The 15,906-nt window shown below is 38.5% G+C and overlaps 1 protein-coding gene and 1 long non-coding RNA gene across 4 annotated transcripts in view; both read right to left on the bottom strand.

Annotated features, from left to right (window-relative positions):
• Positions 1-2,173: 2,173 nt before the first annotated feature.
• LOC109958722 (uncharacterized) lies at positions 2,174-4,435 on the bottom strand. Of its 3 annotated transcripts, none has more exons than XR_002274722.1 (7): positions 4,354-4,435; positions 4,024-4,114; positions 3,693-3,918; positions 3,459-3,498; positions 2,890-2,931; positions 2,528-2,568; positions 2,174-2,430 (listed from the first exon to the last, which is right to left on the bottom strand). It is a non-coding gene; the product is annotated as an uncharacterized LOC109958722 (long non-coding RNA). The 3 variants fall into 3 exon arrangements; XR_002274720.1 differs by having other exon boundaries at positions 4,283-4,387; XR_002274721.1 differs by having other exon boundaries at positions 4,024-4,110; positions 4,283-4,383.
• Positions 4,436-8,542: 4,107 nt separating this feature from the next.
• LOC109958742 (synaptic vesicle glycoprotein 2A-like) overlaps positions 8,543-15,906 on the bottom strand; it is a 15,129-nt gene continuing 7,765 nt past the window's right edge. The window contains exons 5-13 of the mRNA XM_020597633.1: positions 15,315-15,448; positions 15,036-15,125; positions 14,670-14,777; positions 13,577-13,665; positions 13,321-13,485; positions 13,104-13,237; positions 10,835-11,041; positions 10,587-10,746; positions 8,543-9,634 (exon numbers count right to left, since the gene is read on the bottom strand). Of these exons, the coding sequence (XP_020453289.1) occupies positions 9,451-9,634; positions 10,587-10,746; positions 10,835-11,041; positions 13,104-13,237; positions 13,321-13,485; positions 13,577-13,665; positions 14,670-14,777; positions 15,036-15,125; positions 15,315-15,448 (1,271 nt within the window). The 3' untranslated portion in view covers positions 8,543-9,450. The remainder of the gene's footprint in view (positions 9,635-10,586; positions 10,747-10,834; positions 11,042-13,103; positions 13,238-13,320; positions 13,486-13,576; positions 13,666-14,669; positions 14,778-15,035; positions 15,126-15,314; positions 15,449-15,906) is intronic.

The following is a 15,906-nucleotide window of genomic DNA, read 5'->3' as shown; positions in this document are numbered from 1 at the left end:
ACTTGCCAGGCCATTTTAGATAGAGGCACTTAGCTCCTACAGCTGTTTACCTGTGCCTCCAGTCTTTATGCTAACTAGCTAAGCTAACTGGCTCTCAGTAATAAAGCATATAAACTTAATTCCCCATATATTGAACCATTCTTTCAAACCCACTGGGCCACTAGGTGGTGCCCAAAGATTCCACCAGTCATGTAAGCTGAGCACAGAAAAATTAATACATTATGTATAATCAGCATGCATTGATAAATTTATTGGGCTGAAACTTTGAAACAGCTTTTTATTAGCTTTATTCCCAACATTTTGCAGTACATTTTGTACACCATATGTGGTGAGTAGATTCGCCATGTCCAACCATTGAATGTATTTCAAATGTCTATGGCCTGTCTTGACTGACCTATTCACATTTTATTTAAAAAAAACACCAACTCACCTGTCTTTAGAGATATTTTCTCATCTTAATTGAAAATTGTAGCTTATAACAATGGTATATTCATCAATAGCAAGAATTTGCATGTAATACAACTACAGCACTTTAAGAAAAAATAAAATGTAAATGATCGGTTTTACAGTGGGTGTAACATAAGTACACACATAGTAGAAACAGATGTAAACACAAGGCAGTGCAGAGAAGGTTCACACACAAGGATTTAACTCAGGGACAAAACATTTTTTCATAGATTTTCACACAAACAGAAACTTTTGAGCACAAATTTACAAGAATCCATACGCTATAGTAACACAGCTTATAGTTAGGGCTGGATCAGGTGACCCTGAGCCTTTCCTTAGTTATGCTGCTATAGGCCTAGGCTGCTGGGGGGCCCCATGATGCTCTTGAGTTTCTCCCCTCCTTTCCTCTCTCTCTATGCTTATATATGCCACCATTACACATCATTAACTTTGTGTCTCCTCTCTCTCCCTGTACTTTTCTGCAGGTTGCCCTGGCTCTGGAGCTCTGTTTCTGATGACCAGTCACCGGCCACATCAACCTGACCAGTGTTTGATTGTTGTCTTGCTTTTCTTCTTTTGTCTCTCCTCTATCCACTCACCCCAACCGGTCGAGGCAGAAGGCCGCCCACCAAGAGCCGGGGTCTGTCAGAGGTTTCTTCCGTTAAAGGGAGTTTTTCCTCCCCACTGTCGCCAAGTGCTTGCTCAAGGGGGATTTGTTGGGTTTTCCCTATGTAATAATATTGATAACAGTAAGGTCTAGACCTTACTTTGTAAAGTTTCCTGAGATGACTTTTGTGATTTGACACTATACAAATAGAATTTGATTGGCAAGCCAAGAGGTCAAACCACTCTACCTTGGGTCCAGCACAAACATGGCCAACCTCTGACAGTATAACATTTTTAGTCCCCATTTATGAATTCAGCAGTCTGAATGTGAAGAGCCTTGATAGTGTGAAGTCTCTTTTCCTGTCAGTTCAAGTGAACTACTGCTGTCAGTCTGACACCATTAGAAATTTGAATCATCAGTAGTAAATTTGGATTGTGGTTTCTTGGTTTTGCCAAAAATAAAAATTAGCTCGAGTCATCTCATCACTTTAACCAAGTCCAGTGTCAAATGTTTGTGCTCAAGTGATTAATACCAAATGAGAAACTGGCAATAGACCCTACTTCATTTCTACCAATTTGTCAGTTTTAGCAGAAATCATCTCTGGAGCTGCCAAATATCTGTTTATCCCTATATTTCAGCATCTACATTGCTTTCACATATTTTTGGCACTTACAGCTCTCATACAGGAAGGGCTTTTAAGGCTTCTGCTGCCAGTGTAAATGAGATTAACATGACACTGAACATAAACTAATCTGGCACAAAAACAGTTTGAGGAAACGATACACATTTAAATGTGAAGCACCTTTGTTCATTCTAAGTGGGTACAATTTCTCCCCAGGACAAAGCAACACTGCTGATTCTCCTGGGACAAGGTAAATACAAACCCATTCTTCTCATTTGTGGTAATGCAGTGACTGAGGCGATTTTGTGGAGATCGAACACTTGACAAAGTTAATGACTGTGTGTATGGATGATTCCTAGCACTAAAATCTTCTGAAAAGGAACAGGTTTTTCACAGTTTTGAAGTGCATTTCTAATTCTGAACTGACAGCAGCATTTTACAGGATCCACCTCATTCCTAATGGCTTTATTTTAATCAACTTTGCCATTAATGAAAAATAACTTAATTCTGGCAATTTATTTGACATTTCCTTAAATACATCGGTATTTCAAGAGTTAATTACAGCTGGGAGAAAAAAAGTACAAACAATACATTAAAGGCTTCTTAAAAACAGCCTTATTTTCAGTGGCAAACTTGATGTAAATGAATGAGTGCTGGGAATAAGTCCAACCATCAGAATGGCTCCATTTCCTCATAGCCTCTTTCTCAACCATCACCGAAGCTTGTAGCAGTCCCAACTCACAAGCAGCAGCACCTGCAAAAGGACACTGAATGTTAGGCACACCTGATTTCAGCATCACTCACCCAAAGCAAAAAGTCTGAAAGAAAAGCAGTCCCCCTTCAATACCAACCTGGTCTGAATGTCTTCCAGCTGGGGCTGCCACCACGATACCTAGTGATACAGAGGATTCATCAATAGTGTTTGGCTACCATGTTGTCTTCACTAGACTTCAGTCTGAGTATCTCAGTGCGCTGCGAGTAGTCTTCAGTTAAGATCAGTAGAACCGAAAAACTGTATCATCATTGATGAAACTCAGACAAGAGCTACATAAAATCTCCTCAAACTCACATGGGTGGTTCTGATGCCTGAATACAGTCCAGCAATTTCAAATGTTACATGCACCTGTCTGTGCTTTTGGGTTAGTGCAGAACCAGGTACATGTTTTTTTGCACACATCCTAACACAGCATTACTGACAGAAGTTGGTACTTACAGCTGTGGCACTGTCACACAGACTTCTCAGTGGGTGGCCAAGCTACAAGACAAAATTTTAAATTAGCTTCACTATATGTATATTAAAAAAAACAACAAAAAAAAAAAACAAGGACAAGCTCAAGGACCATGGCTATATAACAACTTAAAGAATTGCTGTGACAAGCTTTGCAAGGCCCTGGACTACAGCAATAGTTTTTCAGTGGTTCAAATACATCTACTGTATTAATTTTAAAGTTATAAAATCATTCAACATAAGGGCACAGATATGCATGCTCATTCATTCTTTCATTTTCCATGGCAGGAAATGTGGAGGCTATGAAGAAGCAGGTTATTTGCTTTCCAACTGCTTTTAAAACTCATCATTTTAACTAACATGACCTATCAAATCACCTACAAGTAGCCTTGTTTCAACAGATGGGTCCATTTTATAGCTGGAAATTTGAGACAGGCTGTGCTCATTCGGTGTGCATGCCGCTATCTTTTTTCCAATTCTCATTAAAAACCAAAAAAATGAAATAATGAAATGTGCAGATTCACAGAACAGAGGCTTTTACATTGCAGACTTACTTGAATAGCTGGCTCCATGTAATCGCCTCAGTTCAGATACCTGTGAGTAAAAAGAGAACAGTACTTGAACCATTTCTGATCTTTGCAGTTTGATGTGAGATTCACCAAGTTAAAATACTCAGCGCACTGTAAAAGAGCTTCATGTTACAATCAGAGACTCTAGTCTTGTGTCATCATAGCAGCTTTTTGCTTTTCATGGCACTCCATTCAGTGCCATCCTGCCCTGACACTCACCATTTGCTTGGGGCTGCAGACTCAACTCAGAATCGACCAGGGGAATAAACAGGTGAATCCTTCGGTGCTCTGAAGAGTCTCAGATGGACGGTCACTGCAGCCATCTTTGTGATCCCCTAACAGAGTGGCTCATTTCCTTTACACAATCACGTTTCCTTGTGCCGCTGTATTATTTGTGTCAGCTTCCTTGAAGTCTCATTTGGGCGTCTGATAAAAACATCCGCACCTGTTGAAAACTTCACGTTTCAGGATTAACAAATACTACATAAAATTTGTATCTCTTAACCCAAATTTCGAGAGAAATTTCTGATCCCTATATATAATCACTCACTTCATCCATCTCCAAACTTTGTTCTTTTGAAGTTATTTGGATAGCCATGGGATTCGCACACTCAAGAAGGGGTTTTATATTCTCGGTCTATCTAGGGAACAAAAAGCTGATGTTAAGTCACGTTCCTCCATTACAGTAAACGGTAAAGCTTTTCGCCATACCACGTGTTCAGCATACAAGAAACATACAGAGCCATTCAATTCTCTGTCTACTGCAAACGACTAAACCACTTTAAAGGCACACAATGCAGTGAGTTTACCTTTTACTGCTTCCTTGAAAGGATGTTATTTCATGTAAAATCCTAAAGCCTGTATGAACACGTCCACTCACCTCGAAACATACCCCGCAAGAGGCCGAGCCAGAATCCACCCAGGGTTTATAAGAGGGTCCTTCACAGGATGGCCTGCTTTAGGTGACCTAAATATTGCCTGTTACTGCCATTAATCGAAATTTATATAACTTATTACATTATACAGTAAATACATTCATTAAATGTACATTTCAGGAATATGAAAATAAAAGAACACTATTACATACATAATGGTAGTTAAGACGTATATTCACTAACCTACGTCCGGGCGACGTAACATTGCGGAATAAAGTTTTCTTTTAAGAGGACTTACATATTTTAACAAAGTAAATATTGTGTCATTTGAATTCATAAGATGTTCATTTACACAATTAATCTATTGTATTTTATAGCGAGTCAAAAATATACATTTATACTAAATTTAACAGGTCTAAAATTATAATAAACTTAGGCTTCCTGTTTAAACCATACATGATAGCGAAGTAACACAGACTGAGCACACACATGTACAGTTTTTATGCTGTTTGAGTTTGAAGTATGAATATGGGGAATGTGAACAGGCAATGACTTGGTTATCATACGAAGGACACCTGGGTACTCTTCTCTACTCAGATGGTTTAGATCCGAGGTGCTCATCATAGATGTATTATGAAAAAGTATAGCAGACCTAATAATTAATCTCATTCCGTATAATGCAAAACATGACATTGTTTTTCTTTCTTCATGTTTTATTTCCATTATTATTTATCATTTTCTTCATAGAACTGGATAAATGGCACAAAAGTGCATATTCCAGCATAATTAACAACTCTCACATAAAATAAATACAGCACCTTTCCAGCATCACTAAAATATTCTCAATATCCATAAGTAACAAATACTGATTTTACCAAGATTTTCCATCTTCATTTACAAAACACAAAGACAACACACAATAGATTTTTGTGTCATATTGAACTTTTTTTGGAATAGTTTTCCTTGATCTTTTGTTCCACAGATTCCATAGTTGCACATACAAACATCTACAGTTTCTACACATAGCACATTGATGGAACTCACATTTAGAGAACAATTTTTATCATTTAATAAAACAAGTCAGAGTCAAACTAAAGAAAATTATAACAGAAACTCCTTCAGTCCAAACTACAATGAAAGATTCCTGCAGCTCTCTGCAGATAAAAGTTGTTTCCTGGCAGGGGTTGGTCCTTTTTTCAGGATTCGAGACTGATCCACATGCTGTTAAGTGTCGAGAAGACCACAAACCATGCTATAAAAGGTCCTTCATCCCTTTATCAGACATCCATCAGAGAAAGTATCCAGGCTGACCTTCACCTTATTTTGACCACATCTTAATATCACTGTCTTCATTACAAGAAAAACTCGAACCAGTGACCATTTGGATATATAGAATGATAATTCTACACATAGTAATATTAAATAGTAAACTTTTACATTTTGGACAGGAGCTTCAATTTGACAGAGGGCGCTCTTTTGATGAGTTGATAAGCTGTGGTCCTTCTGAGTTTAATACTAACTTCTTGTTTCCTCAGAACTGGGGAAAGCCACTTTATTGCTTACACTTCCCTTTTAACACTTTTAAAATGGACTCACATGGACAAATGAGTTGATGTCAAATTGTAACTTTTGTACATCATTTATGCACATTTTCAGCTCCTCTTGCTTAAGTGTATTGCCCTTTTCCAGCTATAGCTATCTTATAACTCTGCAACAAGATGAATTGCACTATTGCAAGCATCCTCCTCATAAATTCAGGCATATATACATAAAAAGTTACCTTTGCCAAGGTAAACAAGGAGCACAGCCACTACTAACTTACTTTCAGAACACATACCCAAGTTTCACCAATTTTAACCCCACTTTGATTAAGAACAGTCACTGCAAGCAACAAATCTATGTCATCATACAACAATGAAAACACTAGTTTTTGCTTTAGACAAAAAACAGCTGGCATACAGGACGTTCAAGAAGTCAGACAATACAATACAAACATGCGTCACGATTGGTGTAATACAGCAAGATTAGAGGGTGTGGTTGTCTTAGTTGAAGATGTGATCCTGCTCCATATTTCTAAAGAGAGGAACAGACTGCACGTTATTTCCGAGACTGCCTATATTTTATGGGATTTTTTTTAAACAACTGAACTGTATCAGCAAAAGAGCACCCGAGTCTATTATGAAGAGCAACACATTAAATTCTACACTGCATAAATTGCATAATCTTCTTTTTTGTCTTATTATAGTGTAACTATATTTCTGTGGTCCCCAACTGAGCTGTATTCATCACAGAGATGAAAACATGGCAACAGAAAAAAGTAGAAAAATATGTGACAATTTAAAGTTCGCTTATAGACACACATGCACACGCACCCAGTTTACATACATACATCCGCACATTAACAACACATTAAAACAGTCTCTCAAACATGAACAAATTTGTTGAGTACACCCAAGTTTTGTACACAAACAACAAAGGAGAGATCTGATCCTCAGAATACAGTATAGATTTGACAACATTAAATGAACATTTCTACATTTTGAGAAACTGATACCACTCTTATGTGTGTGTATAATAAATATGAAGTTACAGCAGGCAGGTAGCTTAGCGTAGCATAAAGACAAGAAAAGGGGAAACAGAAAGTCTATCAGCACCTCTACAAATCACTAATTAACAAGTCATATCCCATTTGTTTAATTTACACAAACACCAAAAAACAATAAATAAATACGTACATACATAAATAAATCAGGGGTTATGTGGCAGACAGTTTCTTCAGATTTTGTTTTCAGGCTGTTTTTGCAATGTGTCTTTATAATATGCTAAGCTAACAACATAAATAAGTGTATTTTCCAAAATGTCAACCCATTCTCTTTAAGTCTCTCATTCAGACACACACATACAGTATTTAAGAGGTCAGACACTCCTGAACATTCATACATCAAGCACACACACTGAGAGGACGTCTTTACAGTACGTCACATAACAGACTCTACCGGCCGCTGTAGCAGCCACCATGTACTCACTCACTGATTGTCACCACACATATTGATGTACACCTTCAGAGAAATGATACAGAAGAATGTGTATAAATATTGATACTCATTTAGCTTTTGTTTAGAGTGACCGCATCCAGTTTAGACTGAAGCCCATCCATCTATCCATTATCTATATCACTTATTCCTGAACAGGTTGACGGGGGTTTAGAGCCAATCCTAGATGACAGTGTCCTGGACAGGTCTCCAGTCTATCACAGGGCTGACATGTAGACAGACAACCACACACACTCACATTCACTCCTATGGGCAATTTAGAGTTGCCAGTCAACCTAAGCTGCATGTCTTTGGACTGTGGGAGGAAGCCGGCGTACCTGGAGAGAACCTATGCAGGCACAGGGAGAACTCCACCGGTACTCAAACCCGGAACCGTCTTGCTGTGAGGCAACAGTGCTAACCACCACACACTAACCACTGCACCTTAGACTGAAGTCACAACAGGTAATTTAGTATTAAGTACTTCTGATACCCTTAAAGATGCTTCATACAGGAACACAGTTGAATACTGTAGCTTATCACTTATTCTCACATTGTGAGGCAATGTGTGATCAGAAGCCCTTAAAATAAAATAATAAGAGTAACTGTTTTCTTCGTGCCTCACTGCATAATCACACTTTGTTTAACTTTTTCATTCTTTTGGTCCTGTTTGATTTGTGCTTATGAGTCTAGTGAAGACTTTTAAGGGGTGTAACAATTTTAGTATTGTGCAGTTTGTATGTTGGAGCCAAAATAGAAAAAGATCATCAAAATGCAATTGATTTTTGATCAGAAATATCAGAAAGCAATTGTGCATGTACAATAATCTGGTACAGTGATGCTAAAATATATTTGTTGTAGATGCTGTCTAAACATTTCACCACACCTGAAGTACTGCATGAATTCTATTCATCCTGATTTTCTGACATTAGCCTAAAAATGTAAGTCTGCTCTTTCATACATTTTGCTTTCGGATCAATAAAATCCCGTTTGAATAAAATGGTCTACATTGCTGCACTGATTTACATGAAATGATGGAGTCTAAACGAATAAATCAGACCCTCTCTGACACACACATATGCAATCACACACACCCACATTGTATAAACACACTCACATGGTTAATTTAGGCAAATATTACACTTTTGTGTCTGCTCTCACATTTACTACTAGATCAAAATCCGTCCTGAAGATGTTCCTGCATTGCAGACAGGATCGTCATCACACTACCACGGCTGTATGGGTTAACAACAGGAAAGGAAAATCAGTAATAACACTGAACACTGAGGAACTGGATCAAATTATTCCCATTTACAACAAAGAATCCTGTGAAATGCATCTTCACCTGTCTGCGTTTTCAGGCTGTATAGAAACTGTATTTATGCAAAGACAAAAATAATTAAATAATGGTTTCTGAATAAATTGACCCTCTCTGGAATGTTTTCCTGTTATTTGATAAACAGTAACAGCAGTAGTCAAGCACTTGTCATGGGTGTTTTTAGGGAAAATATAATCACAATAAAATTCATTCTGAGATCTTTTCAGTGAAAAAAGGTTTCATTAAACACATCTATGAGCATTGGTCTGGATGGAAATGTGAAATGAATTGTACCAGTAACATCACAGCAAAATCAAAAGCAGTACTGAAATCCAGTCACCGAGGACAAGACAGAACTCATCATATTTGAAAGTTGACCACATACATGCACTAAATCTTTTCCATATTTCTCCAGAAATGGCTTTTTTTTCAGTCTCATCGCTTTATTTAACCTCTTTCCTTCCACTGTAGATGTGTGGACATTTTATCCTAACTGCACATCACCCTGCAAATATGACTTTTAGGTTTTTATCTACCTGTAGGTACAGCTGAAATAAAGTGTTTATGTATTTGTGTTATCATGACACAGACATGTATTTCTACATCTGCTCTTAATCTCTGTGGGTCTGTATAGACTTTGAATGACACAATCCATATTTCAAAGGATTCTGGGCTTACAATAGGGATGGCAGTCTGTTCTGATGGTGTGACGGGCAACGCTGTGCTCTGCTGCCCACTGCTGGTCATCTGTCTTACTGCAACACTTGGCCTCGTGTTTCAGGCAACTTTGTAGCAAGGAAACTACCTGTAGCCAGTGCACCAGCAGCAAATATGATGGGTACAGCCTTGGTGATCCCCACAAACGACTGGAAGATGCTGATGCCCAGGACAGCCGCCACCTTACAGAGAGCATTCAGGAAGCCAAATGCTGTGGTCCTGAACACAAGGAGAGAGGATACGGATTAAATGCCCAGGCCATATAAATTTAAAAGATACTGTTGCAGTGGTTTAACAAAATCTATCAGACAAAAAGTTAGCTTATTTACAACACTGCAAAGGGCTTTTTCTTCTCACAGACTCACAGAAAGACTAGTCACACAAAATAACATATGCGAAGTTATAGTTCACATTATTCGCTGCAGTAAATGTTTAATAAGTGTTGTGATTAACTGACCAGCTGAAGTTACAGGGCACCAAACATAAGAACTTTAAATCACTTTCATTAGAAAAAAAAAGTCAACACCTTTTGAGCATGTTTCTAAGACCTGAAAATTACTCTTGATAGATAGATAGATAGAATGTATAATGTATAGATACATTATAATTTCTTTTACAATACATTTTACATATGGGTTCCAGGTGGCATTTTGGGGTACTGCCACACAATATATCTTTACATTGATGACACATTAAGAGGCAGATATTTCTCTTATTCACTTGAGTGTTTCTGCCTTAAAATGTCAGCAACAGCATTATCTATAATTACCAAACAAAGCCTGGAAAAACATTGGCACTTCAGAGGTCAACAAGAGTAAAAGAATCACCTCAGCTCTTTGGGTAAATTTATTTACAATCGAAAAGGCTGTTCACTCTGCTGATGCACACCAGGTGATCACTAATCAACATAAACAAACACACCTGTAGCCCTGCAGGATGATCCATATGTCAAAAAAACCTACACCACAGATTCCCCACAGCTAGTTATGCTTCAATATGAAAACAAACAATTAAAAAACTGTCACAAGTTTGTGCATGAATAGAAACAAATGAAATGAATGTCGATGTCATTTTGTTTATCTTGACAGGGTTGTACTCTTCTTATCTGAATCTGAGCGAGAAAACAAACACAAAGAGCTTTCAGTAGTGAAAACTGCTGGTCTCAGGGTACCTTTTATCTGAGGGGTAGAGTTCCACTGTTATCACATCCAAGGCATTCCAGGAGGCAATGCTGATGCCACCAAACAGACACAAGAGGGCGATCATCCCTGACTCAGTGTTTCCGAAAATCAGGAAGAAACAGCTGACACAAGATATAATACTCGATCCCGCTATTCACAGAGAGGAAAGAGAATTACTTTCAGTCAGACAGCGGCTACGTTTGTACGTGAATTTTCTGCAGTGATTAGATTTACCTACCCAGCATCCTCAAACGCCCAATTTTGTCCATTAATAGTGCCGACACAATGTTGCCAGGCAACACTGCCAGAGTGCCAAGGAAGTTGACAAAGTATATCATGTAGGCATTGTTGAAATCATCGCTGAAGTCGAGCATGCAGCCCTCTTTGTTATGAAGAAACGTGCTGTTGATCAGTTTACAGTCGATAAACCTGTATTTAAACAAGTCTGATGCAAGAAAAAATAAAGAAAAAGCTGTTTTATAATTGTAATTCTCGATAAAAAGAATCTGAAAAAAATATGAATTCTCTCTACTTTTAGTTTTAGTTTGATATAGTGGCAGCCATCTAAACTGCCTTCACTTGTTACCATGCTCACAGAAACAAACTTAAAAGGAGCAAAGAGTAATTTTTGCCCAGGAATTTGCCTCTCAGGCATCATACCAGTTGCTCTTTTTTATTTATAGAGGTTTCTGGGGCTGTATGCAGCCTGAGAAAAAGACTTCAGACACTCTTCTCCTCAGGATATTTTCCAGGTAAAATCAAATAACATCTATGTTTTTATGTACTGTTAACTGCCTCATAAAAAAGGTTACTTTATCCTGTTTACACTGCCTGCAGCAGCCGAGAATGAGATGATTAGGTTTCCAGATGACACTTGTACAACTACTTCCTTACTAATACCAGTTTCATTGAGCATAAAAGTGCAGAATGATCATAAAAACTGAAAAGCACAAAATGACTGACTGGCTTCAGGGATGAGAAGATCCTGTTGTTGTAAAAGCCGCTGAGGCTTGAGGCTGTTAATGTGAAAGTGAAGATGCTTAGATTGAAACAAAATCTTTTGCGGCCTGGAACTGAATTGATGGCTACATTACATTAGCAGGGAACTTTTTTTTTTGGGTTTCTCAGATGCTTTCTCCAGTTCTAAATCTGTCAATTTGATTTAAAGCACAAGCAAGCACAAATCAAAACCATGCACGGTACAGCTACAGCTGCAAACTGCCTCTACACGCCAAACTCCTACCATGGGATGCAGCTTTCATAAAAGCAAATGGAGTTTTAAATGACTCCGTCTTTGCTGGTACATCACCAAAACAGCTCCAGAACAGCCATAAACATGCAAAATACAGGTAATTTTCAGTTGAGAAATAAGGAAAGAAAAATCTAATTTCACAAATCTGGGAAAAAGACAGAAGAAAAAAAACATGATGAGAGGGCCTGGGGATCCTGTAAGATCACAGTTTGTTTTTCCACTGTTTGTCAGTAAACGGGGCCTGTTGTTTTAGTTTTCTCTTTTGTTAGCTATTGTTAGCACAATGAGGAGGATGTGCTTATGGAGCAGATTAATAGTGATGGCTGTTAGATCACCGAGGTAACAAAGGGGACATACAGTAGGGATGCTGAGTGACCAAGGACAAAGATATAACACACATGTAAGTCTGTTTTGTGTCAACTTGCATCTAACAAGTTTTGCTTCTGATTATCCGGTGAACACATTCTTAAATCACCACCATCAAAAAGTCGGTCCCTGATTTGTTTACGCTGCTATGGTGACAGTTCGGCCGCAGTGTAACCCGGGGATACAAGCAACAGAGTGTTGCTATAGTTACGGTCCTGCTGGCCTACTCTGTTTTATAGTTTATCTATTTTTACTTCAGGCTGCAATGAGACTATTTAAAATTCATCTTTCAATGATTCATGTTTTTGTGGGGGAGCTGTACGACAACAGTATTGTGATCATTATCCTACATCCCTACGGTGCAATTAAAACCCATACTGAAACACTTAGTGCATGTGTACAGAGCAGATTTGCTGTTTTTCTCTGTTTTATATCCCTCTAAAGCTTCACCAGCTGATGTTTTTATACTAACAGTAGGTCAAATGACTTCAGGTATTATCAAAGGAGAAGTTATTAAATTATTAATCGCCTAACTCTGCAATTTTACAGATAGTCTTAGTGGAAATAGAACACTGTTCAAGGACAAAAACGTTTTAAAGTGAAAATACATTATTTTTGTGGTCAAAAAATTAATAAAGAGCTGAGTATCTTTGGGTTGTTGTTGGACAAAACAAGCTATTTGAAGACTTTTCCTTGAACTCCTAATGTCCGTGATGGGCTTTTTTTCACTTTTCTTTACATTTTGTAGACTAAATGATTAAAATACTTAAATACAGATAATATATAATAAAACACAAATATTTATCAACGGTACACAAACTGATCATAGTTAATAACTGACCGCCTTGGTGAAAATCATTACTGAACACTACTTTCTGCTGATTTTTACCTGTGTTATAGAACAAGCTTGCAATGAAGGTACAGTTTCTGAAGAAAGTGTGTGTGGAGGTGATATCTTCAAAGTAGCACTCCTCAAACACAGAGTCTTCGAACACCATGGACTTCAGCTTCAGGTTGAGGAACCTGGTGAACAGGTAACATTTTTATTTGTAAAATGTTCTGTGCTGTGGCATTAGATCTGACAACGCCACTGACCTAAAACTTACTTGTCATTGAAGTAGTGTCCTTGGCGATGCACTTGGTTTTCCAGGGTGAAGTTAAAAGTGACATGTTTCACTTCTTCCTTAGTGAAGGTCTTTGTCTTTGATTCATATTCCTGCTTCTGGATGTACTTAATCATGTCTGGGAACCACACCGTCAGGCCATAATAACTGCAAAGTCATCAGGACAGATGAAATAAACTGCAAAAGTGATCGTGGTTCACTGAATAATAACATAACACTGCAGTAGTCTTTAGTTTACCTGAAAGACATGGTAAACCAAACAGCCATGAGCATGAACGTTGTCCGTTTATATTCGGGGCTGAAGCAGGCAAGAAGGTTTTTCCTAATCTGCAACATGTGAACAAGAAAACATTTTATGAAGAAAGCTTGGGAGATACGTTTTAAACTCACAGTAAATGGCAAATCACAACATAGTTTACACAGACATTGCATATACTTTTATTGTAATCTGATGAGGTGATATTTCTGTGATATGTCTGAACAAGAATGTGCAATTTGTAAAGGTAGAATGGACTATAAGTATAGAAAGTAAAACTGGAATGCAACATAAAAACAGCCACACTTGTTTCCCAAAGCTTCTTCCTGTCAAAGGGCTCTACATGGACCCTCAGAGGCTTCCACTTGGTACTAGATTTTTGACTTCAGCACAGCATTTCAACATTTGTCAAGACTTTTTCAGTAGGAATTTAGAAGAAGATGGAGGTTGTAGGCATGTGTGTAACAGAATGAAGGCTGAATACAAATTAAAATTAGGCACAAAGCTGGCAAAGCATTCTGCCCAGTGAGAACACAAGTGCAAACGTGTGACAATAAAATGCAAATATAAAATTTATGTCAATGATTTAGTCATGGATGTAAAAAGATAACAATCATATAAAAATAGAAAAGGCTGTTTCCTTAAATTCAAATTTGGGAGGTAAAAATTAAATATAAAATTACTGTGTTCATCCAGAACTTAAAGGAATGATTACGATGGCATGATGATTTAAACGTTTTAGCTATGACACGGTGCCACCTACACTTGCATCCACACTGTTAATCTGCCAGCTCCACCAAAGCCTTTCACAGTCAGCTCCGAGCTGTTAAAGGCCGAAACTTCATGCTCTTGTATATTAGCTGTAATTCTGCAGGTTTAATGGGAGCAGCGATCTCAGGGACCTTTTATTTAATACTTTTAAAACTACACTGCAGACAGTTGTTTTCCATTTTAGTTCAGAAACAACTGCACAACAACACATTTATTTATCAAACATTCCCCACATGAGGCTACAAAGCTGTTTTATTATTAGTTTTCTCAGATTAAATAACTGATATATGTAAATTATACTCACCTGTTGGGAGAGGCTCATAATCTTCAGTCTGTAGCGTTTCCAGACTGGAGTATCAGTGCCAGTGTCCACCAGCTCATCCACCTGTTTCACCGTCTTAATTGTAGTGACCTTGGATGGAGACAAAAAAAGAGACAAATGTCCTTCAGAAAAAATGACTCCAGCCAAGACGTCATGGTATGAATTCTGATGGTGATCACCAAGTTGTTTTTTTTTAACTACTGTGAGATTTCCTGACATTCTTTCTCTGTCCACCAAAGAGGAATGCCAGGCAGATGACACAGTGAGAAGAAAAACCAGTTACAAAATGTGCCAAAAATGTTGAATAAAACAATCTGAGTGGTTGTTGTTTTTCTCAGAGATACTCACAGAGAACACCTTCTCTGGGTATCCTTTTGCACGCATGTTTGTGTCATGAACTAGCTTCAGAATCATCCAGCCTTCGTCATGTTTGCCATTCTGTTTTGGAAAAAGTAAAGGTCATAATGTTAACAGCATGTAAGTGTATCTGTATGTGTTTATCCCATTGATTTAATGTTTGGAAGAAGAGATCATCTTTACCATGAGATTTCATATTTCATTTCAGGTACCGTGTTGGCATTCACTCTTATGTATGACTAATACAGTCAGAAAGAAACATCTGCTAACCTCTAAGTAGAAGCGTGGGCTCTCTGGCATGGCGTTGAGAGCAGCGATGGCTGCAACAGAAGGAAATGCACACACTAATACAAACACACGCCAGCTATGGAACTGGTACGCTGAGCCCATCTGGAAACTCCATCCTGAGAAGACAAAAACAAACTCAAGTCAAGGTCAAACCATGTATCTTTTAAAGCACAATCAAGAATATACAGTATTTAATTTGATGTGACCCATTATGAATCATCCATCCATCCATTTTCTTCCACTTATCCGGAACTGGGTCGCAGGGGCAGCAGTCTAGGCAAAGATGCCCAGACTTCCCTCTCTCCAGACACTTCCTCCAGCTCCTCCGGGGGAATGTCGAGGTGTTCCCAGGCCAGCCGAGAGACATAGTCCCTCCAGCGTGTCTTGGGTCTTCCCCGGGGCCTCCTCCCAGTGGGACATGCCCGGAACACCTCCCTTGGAAGGTGCCCAGGAGGCGTCCGAAACAGATGCCCGAGCCACCTCAGCTGGCTCCTCTCGATGTGGAGGAGCAGCAGTTCTACTCTGAGCTCCTCCCGGGTGACCGAGCTCCTCACCCTATCTCTAAGGGTGCGCC

The sequence above is a fragment of the Monopterus albus genome, unplaced genomic scaffold (genome assembly GCF_001952655.1).
Source record: "Monopterus albus unplaced genomic scaffold, M_albus_1.0 scaffold34.1, whole genome shotgun sequence".
Classification (NCBI taxonomy): Eukaryota; Metazoa; Chordata; class Actinopteri; order Synbranchiformes; family Synbranchidae; genus Monopterus; species Monopterus albus.
Note: the sequence above shows the minus strand (reverse complement) of the source record. Positions and strands in the feature narration are given on the sequence as shown.